This window comes from Narcine bancroftii, chromosome 12 (genome assembly GCF_036971445.1).
Source record: "Narcine bancroftii isolate sNarBan1 chromosome 12, sNarBan1.hap1, whole genome shotgun sequence".
NCBI lineage: Eukaryota > Metazoa > Chordata > Chondrichthyes > Torpediniformes > Narcinidae > Narcine > Narcine bancroftii.
Window position 1 is genome coordinate 75,728,229 of NC_091480.1, and position 13,225 is coordinate 75,741,453.

General features: G+C 42.3%; 1 protein-coding gene across 7 annotated transcripts in view; it reads left to right on the forward strand.

The window, feature by feature from the left end:
- The window catches only part of LOC138747573 (SH3 and cysteine-rich domain-containing protein 2-like), a 102,408-nt gene that overhangs the window by 12,479 nt on the left and 76,704 nt on the right, over positions 1-13,225 (forward strand). For 2 of the 7 annotated variants that reach the window (XM_069906910.1, XM_069906912.1), the window contains exon 1: positions 102-298. The exons of the other annotated variants lie outside the window; for them this stretch is intronic. In XM_069906910.1, the coding sequence (XP_069763011.1) occupies positions 209-298 (90 nt within the window). In that variant the 5' untranslated portion in view covers positions 102-208. Of the gene's footprint in view, positions 1-101; positions 299-13,225 lie in introns of those variants that run through there. 7 annotated transcript variants of the gene reach the window in all.

Here is a 13,225-nt window from a genome sequence, read left to right on the forward strand (position 1 = left end):
GTCCGCTCGGGCAGATGCTAAAAAGGCGAAAGCGGACCAATCAGCTGGCGGGTGGGCGTGGCTTATTTGTTACACTGGGAATGTATCAAAGTTGTGGAGTGGAAAGACACATGCAGGCGCTCGCGCCGGTTTAGACAGCGGCGTCGTCGCCGGCACTCGCAGAAAGTAACAAGTTAACAGGGGATTTAAAGCCCGCGCTCACAGGACCATGACCGAAAACAGCGACACGGAGAGCGAACCTCAGAACACAGAGCTCCAGAGGTCTCCAGGTTCTGTGTGCAGCCAGCAAGAAACCAAGGTGAGGAGAACGTCGGGGGTCATGGGGGTGGCAAAAGCTGGAGCGTGAGTGTGAAACCGGCAGGGAGTCGGTACCGACGCGTCGGGCTGAATGGCCTTCATGCTCGTCCCGGACGTAAGACTTTGAAGAGATTTTATTTACGCTGAGTTAGTGTTTTTAAACCCTCATGTCTGGATTTATTTTTTATAACTTGGCCAGAAGTGGGGAGGAGGTGAAGATGATACCTGTTCCCAAATTCACCCCCCCCCCCTTCTCTTTCATTGTTGTAGTTGGGGGGGGGGGGGTGGTAGGATTCTTCACACTTAGTTTCCCTCAAAGACAACTGTACAGATCTCCTTCTCCACGTGAGGTATGCCGAGTAACTGTGCCACGGACTTGAGGAATGGTAAACGAGGATGATTGCAGAAAGGACGGACGCGGTGTATGTTGTTGTATGAGAATGGGACGGCTTGTGCCGCCCCCCCCCCCCCCCCCTTCCAGCCATGCGCTCCACTTGGTCCACACTGAACCATGTGTGACCCTTAAAAATAAACCAGTTACCTCCAATCGGTCCCCCCGAACGCTTGACCGGTTAACTGTGCACTTGGGTTTTTCTCGAGATGTGTTCAAGCCAGTTAATATCCCTGGTATTTTCTTCTGATCTTCATGCGCTCGATGAGGACATAGTTCTGAAGACTTGGCATCAAATGTGCAGTTGGCCGAAAGAATTAAAATGTTACTTTCTGCGTACAGCGCTGATTTCTGGATGATTCACAAGGATCATATCTTTAGACTCGATGTTAACCCAGCCGAGTGATGATGTAGATATGCATATTGAGATTGAACGTGCCTCTTGGAGTGGATTCGTCAAACTTTAGATGACAGGATAAGACAGATAAAATCAGTGGAAGGTTAAGCAAGGTTTCAGGGGAATGGTGATGAGGTAATTAGTTGGGCTCTCAACCTTTTTTCCACTCATTCTTTCTTCTTTTGGCTGACCATCCCATTGGGTGATGATGGTTCTTTTCAGTCAGTTTGTGGGGTTTGCTATGAGGATACCCCACTCCTCAGAAAGGAACAACGTGTGCAAATGGATTTTGTGTGAGTAGGGTTTGCGCAGGTCCAGGCCCACTTTCTTGACATCCCCTCCTGGATCCAGCAGCATGGTGAGGTCCAAGACAGGGGGGAGGGGGGGGGGGGTGGCAGCGAGAGAGAGTTCTGTTGCAGTGAATGGCCAGACCAAGCTTCGATGTAAGGGATGCCCATTCCGTGCTTCACGGCACGTGTTTGCTAGATGGCAGTTGACCCTACGGGAGGGTTCATCCGCCCTTTGACGGGTCTTTTTTAAAAAATCCTGCAGGTTGTCTATCCACTCCACTCCAGGCGAGCCTGGTGGGGGAGTCGGTTTAGTTGCCGACCACCCAACCATGCAACAGGTAGTACTGGGTTACATGATACCAGTAGCGCTCAGCTGAGTGACCTGACACTCTATAGGTGCTCTGTGGTTAGTAAGGGATTACTTTGGGCAATATGTGAGTGGGGAAAAAAGGTTGCAAACCACTGGAGTAATGGATGAGAACTGACTGCTCTAGAGCTACAAGTTTTGTTCCCACCATGGTAGTTAGTGAATTGGATTTGAGGAAACTGAACTGTGGAAGTGTTGTCATTTTTTTTACACCCACACCCCTCCCCATTATTGTCTTTCATTGAGGGAAATCTGATGTCTTTGCCTGGTTTGATTTGGCTCCTGAGCCACGATTGTGATCAAGTCTGAAGTACTGGGGAAAATTAGGATAAATGAACCTAGTCAGGTGTCAGATCTCTCAGTGGGAGAGCATTTTGGAGATGGTGATCATAATTCTATTTCCTTTACAATTCTATTTGTCTGTTCCTCTCTCCCTCCAATGCTATTGTAAAGGAAATAGAAAATAGTGTTTAATTGGAGTAAGGGGAATTATGAGGCTATCAGCCAGGAAAATGGAAGCTTGAATTGGGAACAGATGCTCTCAGGGAAGAGTACAGAAGAAATGTGGCAAAATTCTGGGGATATTAGTGTGGAGTTCTGCAGAGGTACGTTCCAATGAGACAGAGAAGTTATGGTGTATAAAGACTGTAATAAATCTAGTCAAGAAAAGAAAAGCTAACAAAAGGTTCGGAGAGCTAGGTAATGTTAGAGAGCTAGAAGATTACAAGGGTAACAGGAAGGAACTTAAAAAGGAAAAAAATTAGGAGGGCCAGAAGGGGCCATGACAAGGCCTTGGCTGGCATGATTAAGCATAATCCCAAGAGCAAGAGGATAAGACGTGAAAGAATAAGGTTTCTCAAGTGTGACAGTGGGCAAGTGTGTATGGAACGGAAGTAAATAGCAGAGACACTTAATGAATACCAGTAATCACTATGGGAAAAGGATCTTGGTGTTTCTAGGGATGAGTTACAGCAGACTGAAAAGCTTCAGCATGCAGATATTAAGAGAAAGGATGTGCTGGATCTTTTGGAAATCATTATTGGATAAGTTGGCCTGGACTGGATGAGATGCACCCCAGTGACTGTAGGAGGTGATTGAGCCTCTTGGAATCCTCAACGGGGACAGGAGAGGTTCTAGAGGATCAGAGGGCTCCTTTATTCACAAAAGGGAGTAGAGCTAGCCCAGGAAATTATAGACCAGTGAGTCTTACTTCGGTGATTGAGAAGTTGATGGAGAAGATCCTGAGAGGCAGGATTGATGAACATTTGGAGAGGTTTAATCTGATTGGGAATAGTCAGCATGGCTTTGTCAAGGGCAGGTCGTGCCTTACGAACCTGATTGAATTTTTTGAGGATGTGACGACATACATTGATGAAGGAAGAGCAGTAGATGTAGTGTATATGGATTTCAGCAAGGCATTTGATAAGGTTCCCCATGCAAGGCTTCTGGAGAAAGTAAGGAGGCAGGGAATCCAAGGGGACGTTGCTTTGTGGATGGAGAACTGGCTTGCCCACAGAAGGCAAAGAGCGGTTGTAGATGGGTCATATTCTGCATGGTGGGCGGTGACCTCGGGGATCTGTTCTGGGACCCTTGCCCTTCGTGATTTTTTTAATATATAAATGACCTGAACGAGGAAGTGGAGGGATGGGCTAGTTAGTTTGACACAAAGGTTGGGGATGTTGTGGAGGGCTGTCAGAGGTTACAGCTGGACATTGATAAGATGCAAAACTGGTCTGAGAAGTGGCAGATGGAGTTCAACCTAAACAAGTGCGAAGAGGCTCATTTTGTTTGGTCAAATATGATGGTAGAATATAATATTAATAGTAAAACTCATAGTAATGTGGAGGATCAAATGGATCTTGGGTCTGAGTCAGAGAACGTTCAAGGCAGCTGTGTAGGTTGATTCTGTGGTTAAGAAGGCATACATTGGATTGGCCTTCATTAATCGTGGAATTGAATTTAGGAGCCGAGAGGTAATGTTGCAGCTACATGGGACCCTGGTCAGATCCCACTTGGAGTACTGTGTGCAGTTCTGGTCACCTCACTACCAGAAGGATGTGGAAGCCATAGAAAGGGTACAGGGGAGATTTCCAAGGATGTTGCCTGGTTTAGGGAGCAGGCCTTATGAAAACAGGTTGAATGAACTCGGCCTTTTCTCCTTTGAGTGGTGGAGATGAGAGGTGACCTGATAGACCTGTAGAGGATGATGAGAGGCATTGATTGTGTGGATAGTCAGAGGTTTTTTCCCAGGGCTGAAATGGTTTCCACAAGACGACTCTGGTTTAAGGTGCTGGGGGAGTAGGTACAGAGGAGATGTCCAGGTTAAGTTTATTACGCAGAAAGAGGTGGGTGCATAGAATGGGCTGCTGGCAACGGTAGTGGAGGTGGAGTTCTTTTAAGAGATTTTTGGAGACGTGGAGGTCTTTTAAGAGATTTTTGGAGAGGTGGAGGTCTTTTAAGAGATTTTTGGAGAGGTGGAGGTCTTTTAAGAGATTTTTGGAGAGGTGGAGGTCTTTTAAGAGATTTCTGGAGAGGTGGAGGTCTTTTAAGAGATTTCTGGAGAGGTGGAGGTCTTTTAAGAGATTTCTGGAGAGGTGGAGGTCTTTAAGAGATTTCTGGAGAGGTGGAGGTCTTTTAAGAGATTTCTAGAGAGGTGGAGGTCTTTTAAGAGATTTCTAGAGAGGTGGAGGTCTTTTAAGAGATTTCTAGAGAGGTGGAGGTCTTTTAAGAGATTTTTGGAGAGGTGGAGGTCTTTTAAGAGATTTTTGGAGAGGTGGAGGTCTTTTAAGAGATTTTTGGAGAGGTGGAGGTCTTTTAAGAGATTTTTGGAGAGGTGGAGGTCTTTTAAGAGATTTTTGGAGAGGTGGAGGTCTTTTAAGAGATTTTTGGAGAGGTGGAGGTCTTTTAAGAGATTTTTGGAGAGGTGGAGGTCTTTTAAGAGATTTTTGGAGAGGTGGAGGTCTTTTAAGAGATTTTTGGAGAGGTGGAGGTCTTTTAAGAGATTTTGGAGAGGTGGAGGTCTTTTAAGAGATTTTTGGAGAGGTGGAGGTCTTTTAAGAGATTTTTGGAGAGGTGGAGGTCTTTTAAGAGATTTGTGGAGAGGTGGAGGTCTTTTAAGAGATTTGTGGAGAGGTGGAGGTCTTTTAAGAGATTTGTGGAGAGGTGGAGGTCTTTTAAGAGATTTGTGGAGAGGTGGAGGTCTTTTAAGAGATTTGTGGAGAGGTGGAGGTCTTTTAGAGATTTGTGAGAGGTGGAGGTCTTTTAAGAGATTTGTGGAGAGGTGGAGGTCTTTAAGAGATTTGTGGAGAGGTGAGGTCTTTTAAGAGATTTGTGGAGAGGTGGAGGTCTTTAAGAGATTTGTGGAGAGGTGGAGGTCTTTTAAGAGATTTGTGGAGAGGTGGAGGTCTTTTAAGAGATTTGCTGGAGAGGTGGAGGTCTTTTAAGAGATTTGTGGAGAGGTGGAGGTCTTTTAAGAGATTTTTGGAGAGGTGGAGGTCTTTTAAGAGATTTTTGGAGAGGTGGAGGTCTTTTAAGAGATTTTTGGAGAGGTGGAGGTCTTTTAAGAGATTTTTGGAGAGGTGGAGGTCTTTTAAGAGATTTTTGGAGAGGTGGAGGTCTTTTAAGAGATTTTTGGAGAGGTGGAGGTCTTTTAAGAGATTTTTGAGAGGTACATGGAGCTTAGTAAACTGGATGGCTTTAATTTCTAAGGTAGGGACATGTTCGGTTCAACTTTGTGGCACGAAGGACCAGTATTGTGCTGTAGGTTTTCTCTGAAAGAGAAACACTGATATTCCTGATGAAGTTAACATCCCCTGAATGCACAAGTAAGTGGGGATCCATGTTTATCATGTAATCCAACTTCATTCAGCCATTATCACTTGCGGCAAATAATTTGATGTCAATTTTGAAAATCTGCACTCCACATCTCAATATGCTTCACAGTATAAAGAAGTTTTGGGTTTTTTTCTGCTGGAACTCCGACATTAAAATTAGTTTTCAAAATGCCGTCATCAAATTTGTGAGCAGGTATTGGGCCCCAAATTGTATGATTTGTGCATTCAAACACTTGCCTAATTTAATTAAATATAGGAGGCAGTGAACCTTTGCTTAAAAGGCGCAGACCCCTTCAAGGCTTGCTGCAAGAATTAATGTCGCCAATCCTCTGGAACTTCTCTGGTCTTGAACCATATCCAAATCTTTATTGCCATCAAATCCAGGAGAAAATCATAAGGCCATTCAACAATTACTTGCTCATCAAATTTGAGTGTCTCTTTATTGATTAAATTTTATTATGTTTGGCTGAGGAAACGAGATTAGTCATCCAGAGTACAAATATTCATTATCATTTAAATGGAATATCTCGACAGCGACTGTTTTGAAAGTTGACCCTGAAAGAGCTCGACACTTTTCCATCCATCAGGCATCCTTCTGGTGATCTTTCCCATACATCCTTGGACATGAAGAAGCAGCAAGCTGTTTGTTGGGACCACTATGGAATGTGGCCTGTCATTAAACAACATTCACCAGTCCAATTTCCAAAAGAGATTTGATTGGTCGGAAATGAGTTTGTTTTTACTTCCTTCCAATGCACTGAGGTCAATTAGGGAATGCAAAATGAATTGATTTCAACTTTGACTAAGTTTGGCACCTTTATGCTGTGACTACATTGTGGATTTACCCTATCAAAAGATCTCTGTTTCTCACCCTTGAACAAATGTGTTCCAATCCCCAGTCTGAGTTGTCCAATCTCAGTGGAATGGAATTGCAGCTGCTCTCCCTGTTCCTGACCAAATGAAGGTTAAAAGTGATATTACCTGGATTAGGGAGCAGGCCTTATGAAGACTGGTTGAGTGAACTCTGCCTTTCTCCTTGGAGTGATGGAGGATGAGAGGTGACCTGATAGAGGTATAGAAGATGCTTTTTCCCCAGGGCTGAAATGGTTGCCACAAGAGAACACGGGTTTAAGATGCTGGGGAGTAGGTACAGAGGAGATGTCAGGGGTACGTTTATTATGCGGAGAGTGTGTGGAATGGGCTGCTGGCAACGATGGTGGAGACGGATACCAGAAGGTCTTTTAAGAGACTTTTAGTGGTCAGAACCAGGATTTATTGTCATGAACCAGTGTTTTGCCTCAGCATCATAGTGTAAATGTTCACGTTATAACCAATCTTACAACATTAGTATAAAAAATAAAAAAGTAACAATAATAGTGTATGAAAAGTTTGGTTCATTGATGATTCAGGAATCTGATGGCAGCAGGGAAGAAGCTGTCCCTGTGCCACTGAGTGCTCGTCTTTAGGCTCCTGTACCTTTTCCCCAATGGTAGCAGAGTGAAGAGGCCGTGGCCTGGGTGGTGGGTGACTTCGAGATAGAAGCTGCTTTTTTAAGACACCGCCTCGTGTCGATGTCCTTGATGAAGTCTGGTGCCTGTGATGTCGCATGCCGAGTTGACAACCCTCTGGAGTTTATTCTTGTCCTGAGAGTTGGCGCCTCCATATTGAAACCAGTACTGTGCTCTCCACAGTACACCTGTCGAAGCTTACAAGAGTCTTTGGTGACAAAATGAACCTCCTCAGACACCTCTGGTACATGGAGCTTATAAAAATATTGGGCTATAGGTAAGCCAAGTAATGTTTTGGCACAACTTTGGGTTGAAGGGCCTGTATTGTGCTGCAGGGTTTCTATGTTTAACATCTCTGCTTTTGATTTGTAATTTCTTTGGAATCACTTTGTAATATTGAAAAGCCATACCGTGGGTACAGATAACGACCACAATTTATTTTGTGGTACAATTGAGAGAATCTATGGAAAGTTCTTGTCATCCGATCGCACACTGCAACCCAACGAAACAGAGTTCCCTGGTCCTCGGTGCAAAACATGCAGGCAAACGACCAGACATAACATGCATACAGCCAGACATATGTTTGCAAGACGAATATTCATTTAAAATAAATATCGTTCAGTGAATATTAGTCTTGCAGAGTTTCTACGAGCAGTTCTTTCAGTCGTTCAGCATTCTTACTTCCTATGGAAAGAAACTATTCCTCAGCCGCTGACATCTGCTGTGATACTTCTGAGAGCAGCTGAAAGATGCTGTGTGCAGGGTGGAAGGGGTCCTTAATGATTTTTGCGTGCCCTCTTCAGGCAATGGTCCCAGTACATCACATTGTTTTTTGTGGGGGAGAGGTGGGGGGGTGACTCCAGTGATCCTCTTTGTCACTTTATGGCCCTGTGGATTGACCTCGATTCATTTCTCTGCAGCAATTGTACTGCTCTGTGTTGTAGATGGCCAGTACTCTCTCTCAATAGAGCTCCTGTCGAAGGTTGACATGATGGTGGCCCATACCCTTGCCTAATTCAGTCTTTTTGGGCAGTGAAGTCTCTGTTGCGCCTTCCTGACAAGTGAGATGTGTGTCCACGATAGGTCATTAGTTAAATGGACTCTCCACAGTACTTTGTGGTCTCTACTCTGTCCACTACTGAGTTCTTAACGTGTAGTGGAGGGTTGTTATTCCTGGTTGAGAGGTGGCATTAATGCAGAAACACTTAAGGACATGGTTAGAGGGGAATTAAAGGGAAAAAGAAAACTGAAAGTTGGGTAGATGCACAACCACTTGTGTATTTAAAGAATGCTTGCATGAACCTTGGGCTGTAACCAGCAAGGTTGTGGAATCGAGAGCCATGGGAATGGGTTTAGGTATGGACACTAATGCTGTTGACAAGCATTTTATTTGTTTTCTCAGAGTTTTAATTTTCTTCTCCCTCTGCAAGCCCTGAGCAATTACATAAATCCAAACAGCGAGAGTACTCCAAGCAGTACAACTTCGGAATTTTCTCCCTGTCGAATGTATGGTATCTTGCAAATTTCTTCATAAAATCGATACAATCTCTCTGTACAATGGAACAGCTTCCATACTTTAGTGACGTAGCAGAATTGCATTATTTTCTTGATGCTTTTTTTTAACTAAGTGTAACACTGGACATGCCTTTCAAGAAAATGACGAAGAGACTTCAATTTCTGTTTCCACAGACGCTGCTTGATCTACATGTCCAATCTTTTAATTTTCATTTATTGAAGGTGACCATTTGGTTTGTGCAAGATGATACTTCTTAAAGTATTGGACTGTGAAATTCTCATCCCCATGAAAGTACTATCTTGTGGTTTTAAAATGAAAGGTGCCCAGTAGGCAAGTGTTCTGGAGCTCCTCATTTATCATTTTCCATAGAACATTACAGCACAGAAAATGGGCTCTTGGGTCTTTTAGTCTGTGCCGAGCTATTATTTTGCATAGATCCACTTACCTGCACTCAATCCATGCCCCTCCCATCCATGTACCTGTCCAAATTTTTTCTTAAATGTTAAAATTGAGCCCACATTTCCCCTAATGTTTCCCCTAAACTTTTCCCCTTTCATCCTCTGGTTTGCATCTCACCTAACTTCAGTGGAAAAAGCCTACTTGCATTTCATTATCTGTCCCCTTCATAATTTAAAATATCTCTATCAAATATTTCTTCCCCCCCCGCCCACCCCTTTCCTAGTTCTTTGCTCCAAGGAATAAAGTCCCAACTTGTTTAACCTTTCCCTGTGACACTGTTTCTGAAGTCCCGGCAACATCCAAGTAAATATTCTCTTCACTCTTTTAATCTTGTCTTTCCTGTAGTGAAATGACCGATGGAAGGTGGAATGTGGAAACTAGGGCAACCTGGGAATATTTGAGAAGAGTAGACCATTTAGCCCTTTGAGTCTAGTCCATCAATTGGCTAAGTCATGTACCGTAAACTGTTTGCCTGGTTGTTCGCCATGTCCCTGTAATGTCTTTACCAATCGAAAAATAATTAGACTCCTCGAATGATTGGCTACTCCAAGTTTTATTAATGATTTCTAATTTTATGCAAGACATTGCTAATTACAATTTAAGGTGGTAACATAATTCACATGTCCAACTTAAATGATCTCGTCTTTATGAAGAAGACCGCAGAGCCCACCTCACTGACAAAAGACAAAGGAGGAAAAACCCAACACCCAACCCAACCAACCAATTTTCCCCTGCAACCGCTGCAACCATGTCTGCCTGTCCCACATCGGACTTGTCAGCCACAAACGAGCCTGCAGCTGACGTGGACATTTACCCCCTCCATAGATCTTCGTCGCGAAGCCAAGCCAAAGAAGACGTTGAGAAATGTAAAATTTTGAAGCTTCCCCGATCCATATGTTTTGGGAGTACACCAATTTAGAGAGGTTCTGGAAAGACGTTTTTCCAAATGTTATCAAAGATTCTTAAGACCATTTTGGAACCTTGCCCGTTAATTGCTTTGCTTGATTTTCCTCATTATCCAGATAAGGTTATATCAGCATCCTGGTGGGGGGGGGGGGTGGAGTTTTAGCTTTTACCATGTTGATAGCCAAACGAGCAATCTTACTGAAATGGAAAGATGTTTCATCCCTGCACATATACAGTGGTTATACAATGTAATGTCCTATTTAAGTTTAGAGAAAATTAGATATAATATCAAAGATAAAGTTTCAATTTATGAAATTGTAGGGCCAACGTTAGAATTTTTATTTCGGCCTTTTTAAGATTCCAGGGTCGTAATAACAATTACTGTATGTTCCTGGAGAATGGGTCACCAATGGTTCCACATTATTGCTTTCTCTTTTATTAATTCAAAAGGTAACTGTGATTATAGGAAAGGGTGAGATTCTTTTTGTTTAATTAATGTTTTTTTAAAAAAAAAAATTAACTTTAAAAAAAGGAATGATTCAGTTACCTTGCCTGGTGCAGGGTGGCAGAAAACACCAATGTTCTCTCCTTTAAAAATGCTTTTCCACTTTGCTCCCAGAATGATAATGAGCCCACTGTATTGATAGATAGGAATTGAGTGGATTGTAAGAAATGTGTTGATGGGCTAAATAACTTGTTTTATACCTTTTTGGCTTTTTGTAATGTGACTGGAGGAGTGCCAACACTTGGGTAGCTTGAGATAAAGGGTAGCAAACCTGAGACTGATGCATTCACTGTTCAGAATTTGTCATGTGTTTCAGAGAAAAACTCAAAATGCAAAATATCGCAAGCAAGAAAATAGGATTCAAGTGTGAGAGAGCTCCAGTGTGGAACCAGTTTTGTCCACTGTATAATGAGCTGCCCATCTTTCCTGTGTTGAAACTCCTACATTTGGAGGCAGAAATAATGTAATCAGCAAATCTGAAAGGCATCATGCAACAATAGGGTTTAAAAACTGGGACTTGCAATTTGTGGTGACTTGTAAGTGTAGGTTTTTAACAAGCTATAACCAAAATGTAAATACCACCAACTGAGGGGGATTGTTTTTTGCACAATCGTCATGCCGTGTAAGGATTTATTTCAAGAACCGATCTGAATAGAGTTGAAACAAATTTCTCTGAAGATCTACTGCAATTGTTTTTGGTTATGTGACTATTGTAAGCAATATGTTGGAAGAAGCAAAATAGAAATAAATTTCACATTGTCAAGTTTTTTTGACATGTATTTGAAGATTTGCTGTGACAGCTGGGATTTGTATGATGGTCACATCGTTGTCCTCAAACTTTGCTCTGCAGCATTTTGCCCTTTTAAGATTCCAGGGTAGTAAATCGTGCCTCTTTCACAAGTTGGGTTCCTATAAGCAAATCATTGGGGGAAGGGGGGAGGGGGAAAGGGGGGAGAATGGTGGATTTTGTTTAAAAAATGTTTTCTTTCTCCTGTAATTTTTTTTTAAGTGCTCCAGAGCTGCTTTTATTTTTGGTTATGTCCCTCGGGATTCTGATCAATGTAGATGGACCCACTTCCCTGTGAAGCAGTTAAGTTTTGGTTTTCTTCTGTGCTTTTACTGACTACATTTAAAAAAATTGTGTGGCATGAAGTGAAAAGAAAAAAAGGCTTTAACTTGTACGTGCAGTGACCCCCGGGGAGGGTTGTAGAGCCCCGTTGAGAATGTCTGCTCTAGGAAATGGTGCTTGTGCAGTTTCAGACACAGTGCCTACACTGGATAACTGTCTGCTCCCCCAACAAAGCAACCACAATGACATCCTTGTTGGTTTCCAGGATAGCTGTTGTACGAGATTCAGATTTATTGTCAGAGTACATACATGGCATCACATACAGCCCTGAGATTCTTTTTCCTGCAGGCAAGGCAGAATTACCACATTGTTTTTTTTAAATCTGTACACAGCATATTTTTTTCCTTTGAGGCAGATTACTAATTGAAATAAATATTGGGTCACAGGCTTGGATTATGCAAGAAACTAGGAAAGTACTGGTTTCTATCCAACAGATGTCAGGGCCTTGAACCTCCATGTTACAATAATCAGGGACTGCTCCGGCACCACAAAAGGATTGTAATTGTAAATATTGTTTTTGTATTTATTGTCTCTTTCTAATTTAATCAAAGATATTATTGTAGGGTTTTTTTAGGTCTTCTAATTTTTCCCAGCTGCAACAAATATGAATTTCTGTGCATATATACAATGCCTGGCAATAAACACGTTATTGTTGTCAACTATTGAAGCTCATTTCCTGTAGAAACCTTGCAGTGAGTAAGAGACTTGAATTGCCAAATGCTTTAGAACTGGAGTTCCAGGGTTAAGAAGTCAGGCCCTAATTCATTGTCTGTAACACTTAAGATAATTAATTTGGTTATCCTGGACACTTTCAGTGGAATTACCAACAGTATAAGGTCATGTAACAATGTGAGTAGAAAAAGCAAAGTATCACTGCACCATTTCCTTGTCACTCGCCTCCCCATTCTGAAATATTATCCAATCCCTAAAGAAACTAGAATTATTTATTTTCCTCCTCAAGATGTATTTTCATCTTGTAATTTATATTTTTCAAAGTGACGTGAGTGATGTCAATAACCAAGAGATGGTTCAAGTTTATTTATTATCATCCGATTGCACAATTACAACCCGATGAGAAACACAGCTCTCCGGTCCTTGGAGCAAATCAACCAGATGCAACACATGTACAAACAATACATTAACACAGGAGAAAAATATACGTGTATATAAATAAATATTGTTTGACTGTCAGGTTAGTATTTCTTATTTTCACGAGTGTTTCCCGATCATAGACAGTACGTAATGGGGGGTGAGGAGCTGCAACCGCGTACGCCAACATTCGTTTTACAGTGAAAGGCAGACAAGTTGGTAGGATAATAGGCTATTGTAAATATTTTGTACTGAGAGGGCAAGTGTGGAGGAAGTTGATGGACAAGATGGAATGAATAAAATGGGATTGATGTAGTCTTTATAGTTACATGAACATGATGGGCCAAATGGCTTGTTTCTATACTATATAATTTACTTGCACTACAATAATGTGGTTGGGCTCCTTGAAAGATTTTGATTTTAATTCTGTACAAAGGTTGGGTTGAAGTACATTTTGGTTAGAATGAGAGGAAATGACTCTCACCACTTACTCCTGGTTGGACACGAAGCTGAAATCATTGTTTGTCTTTCAAGGATA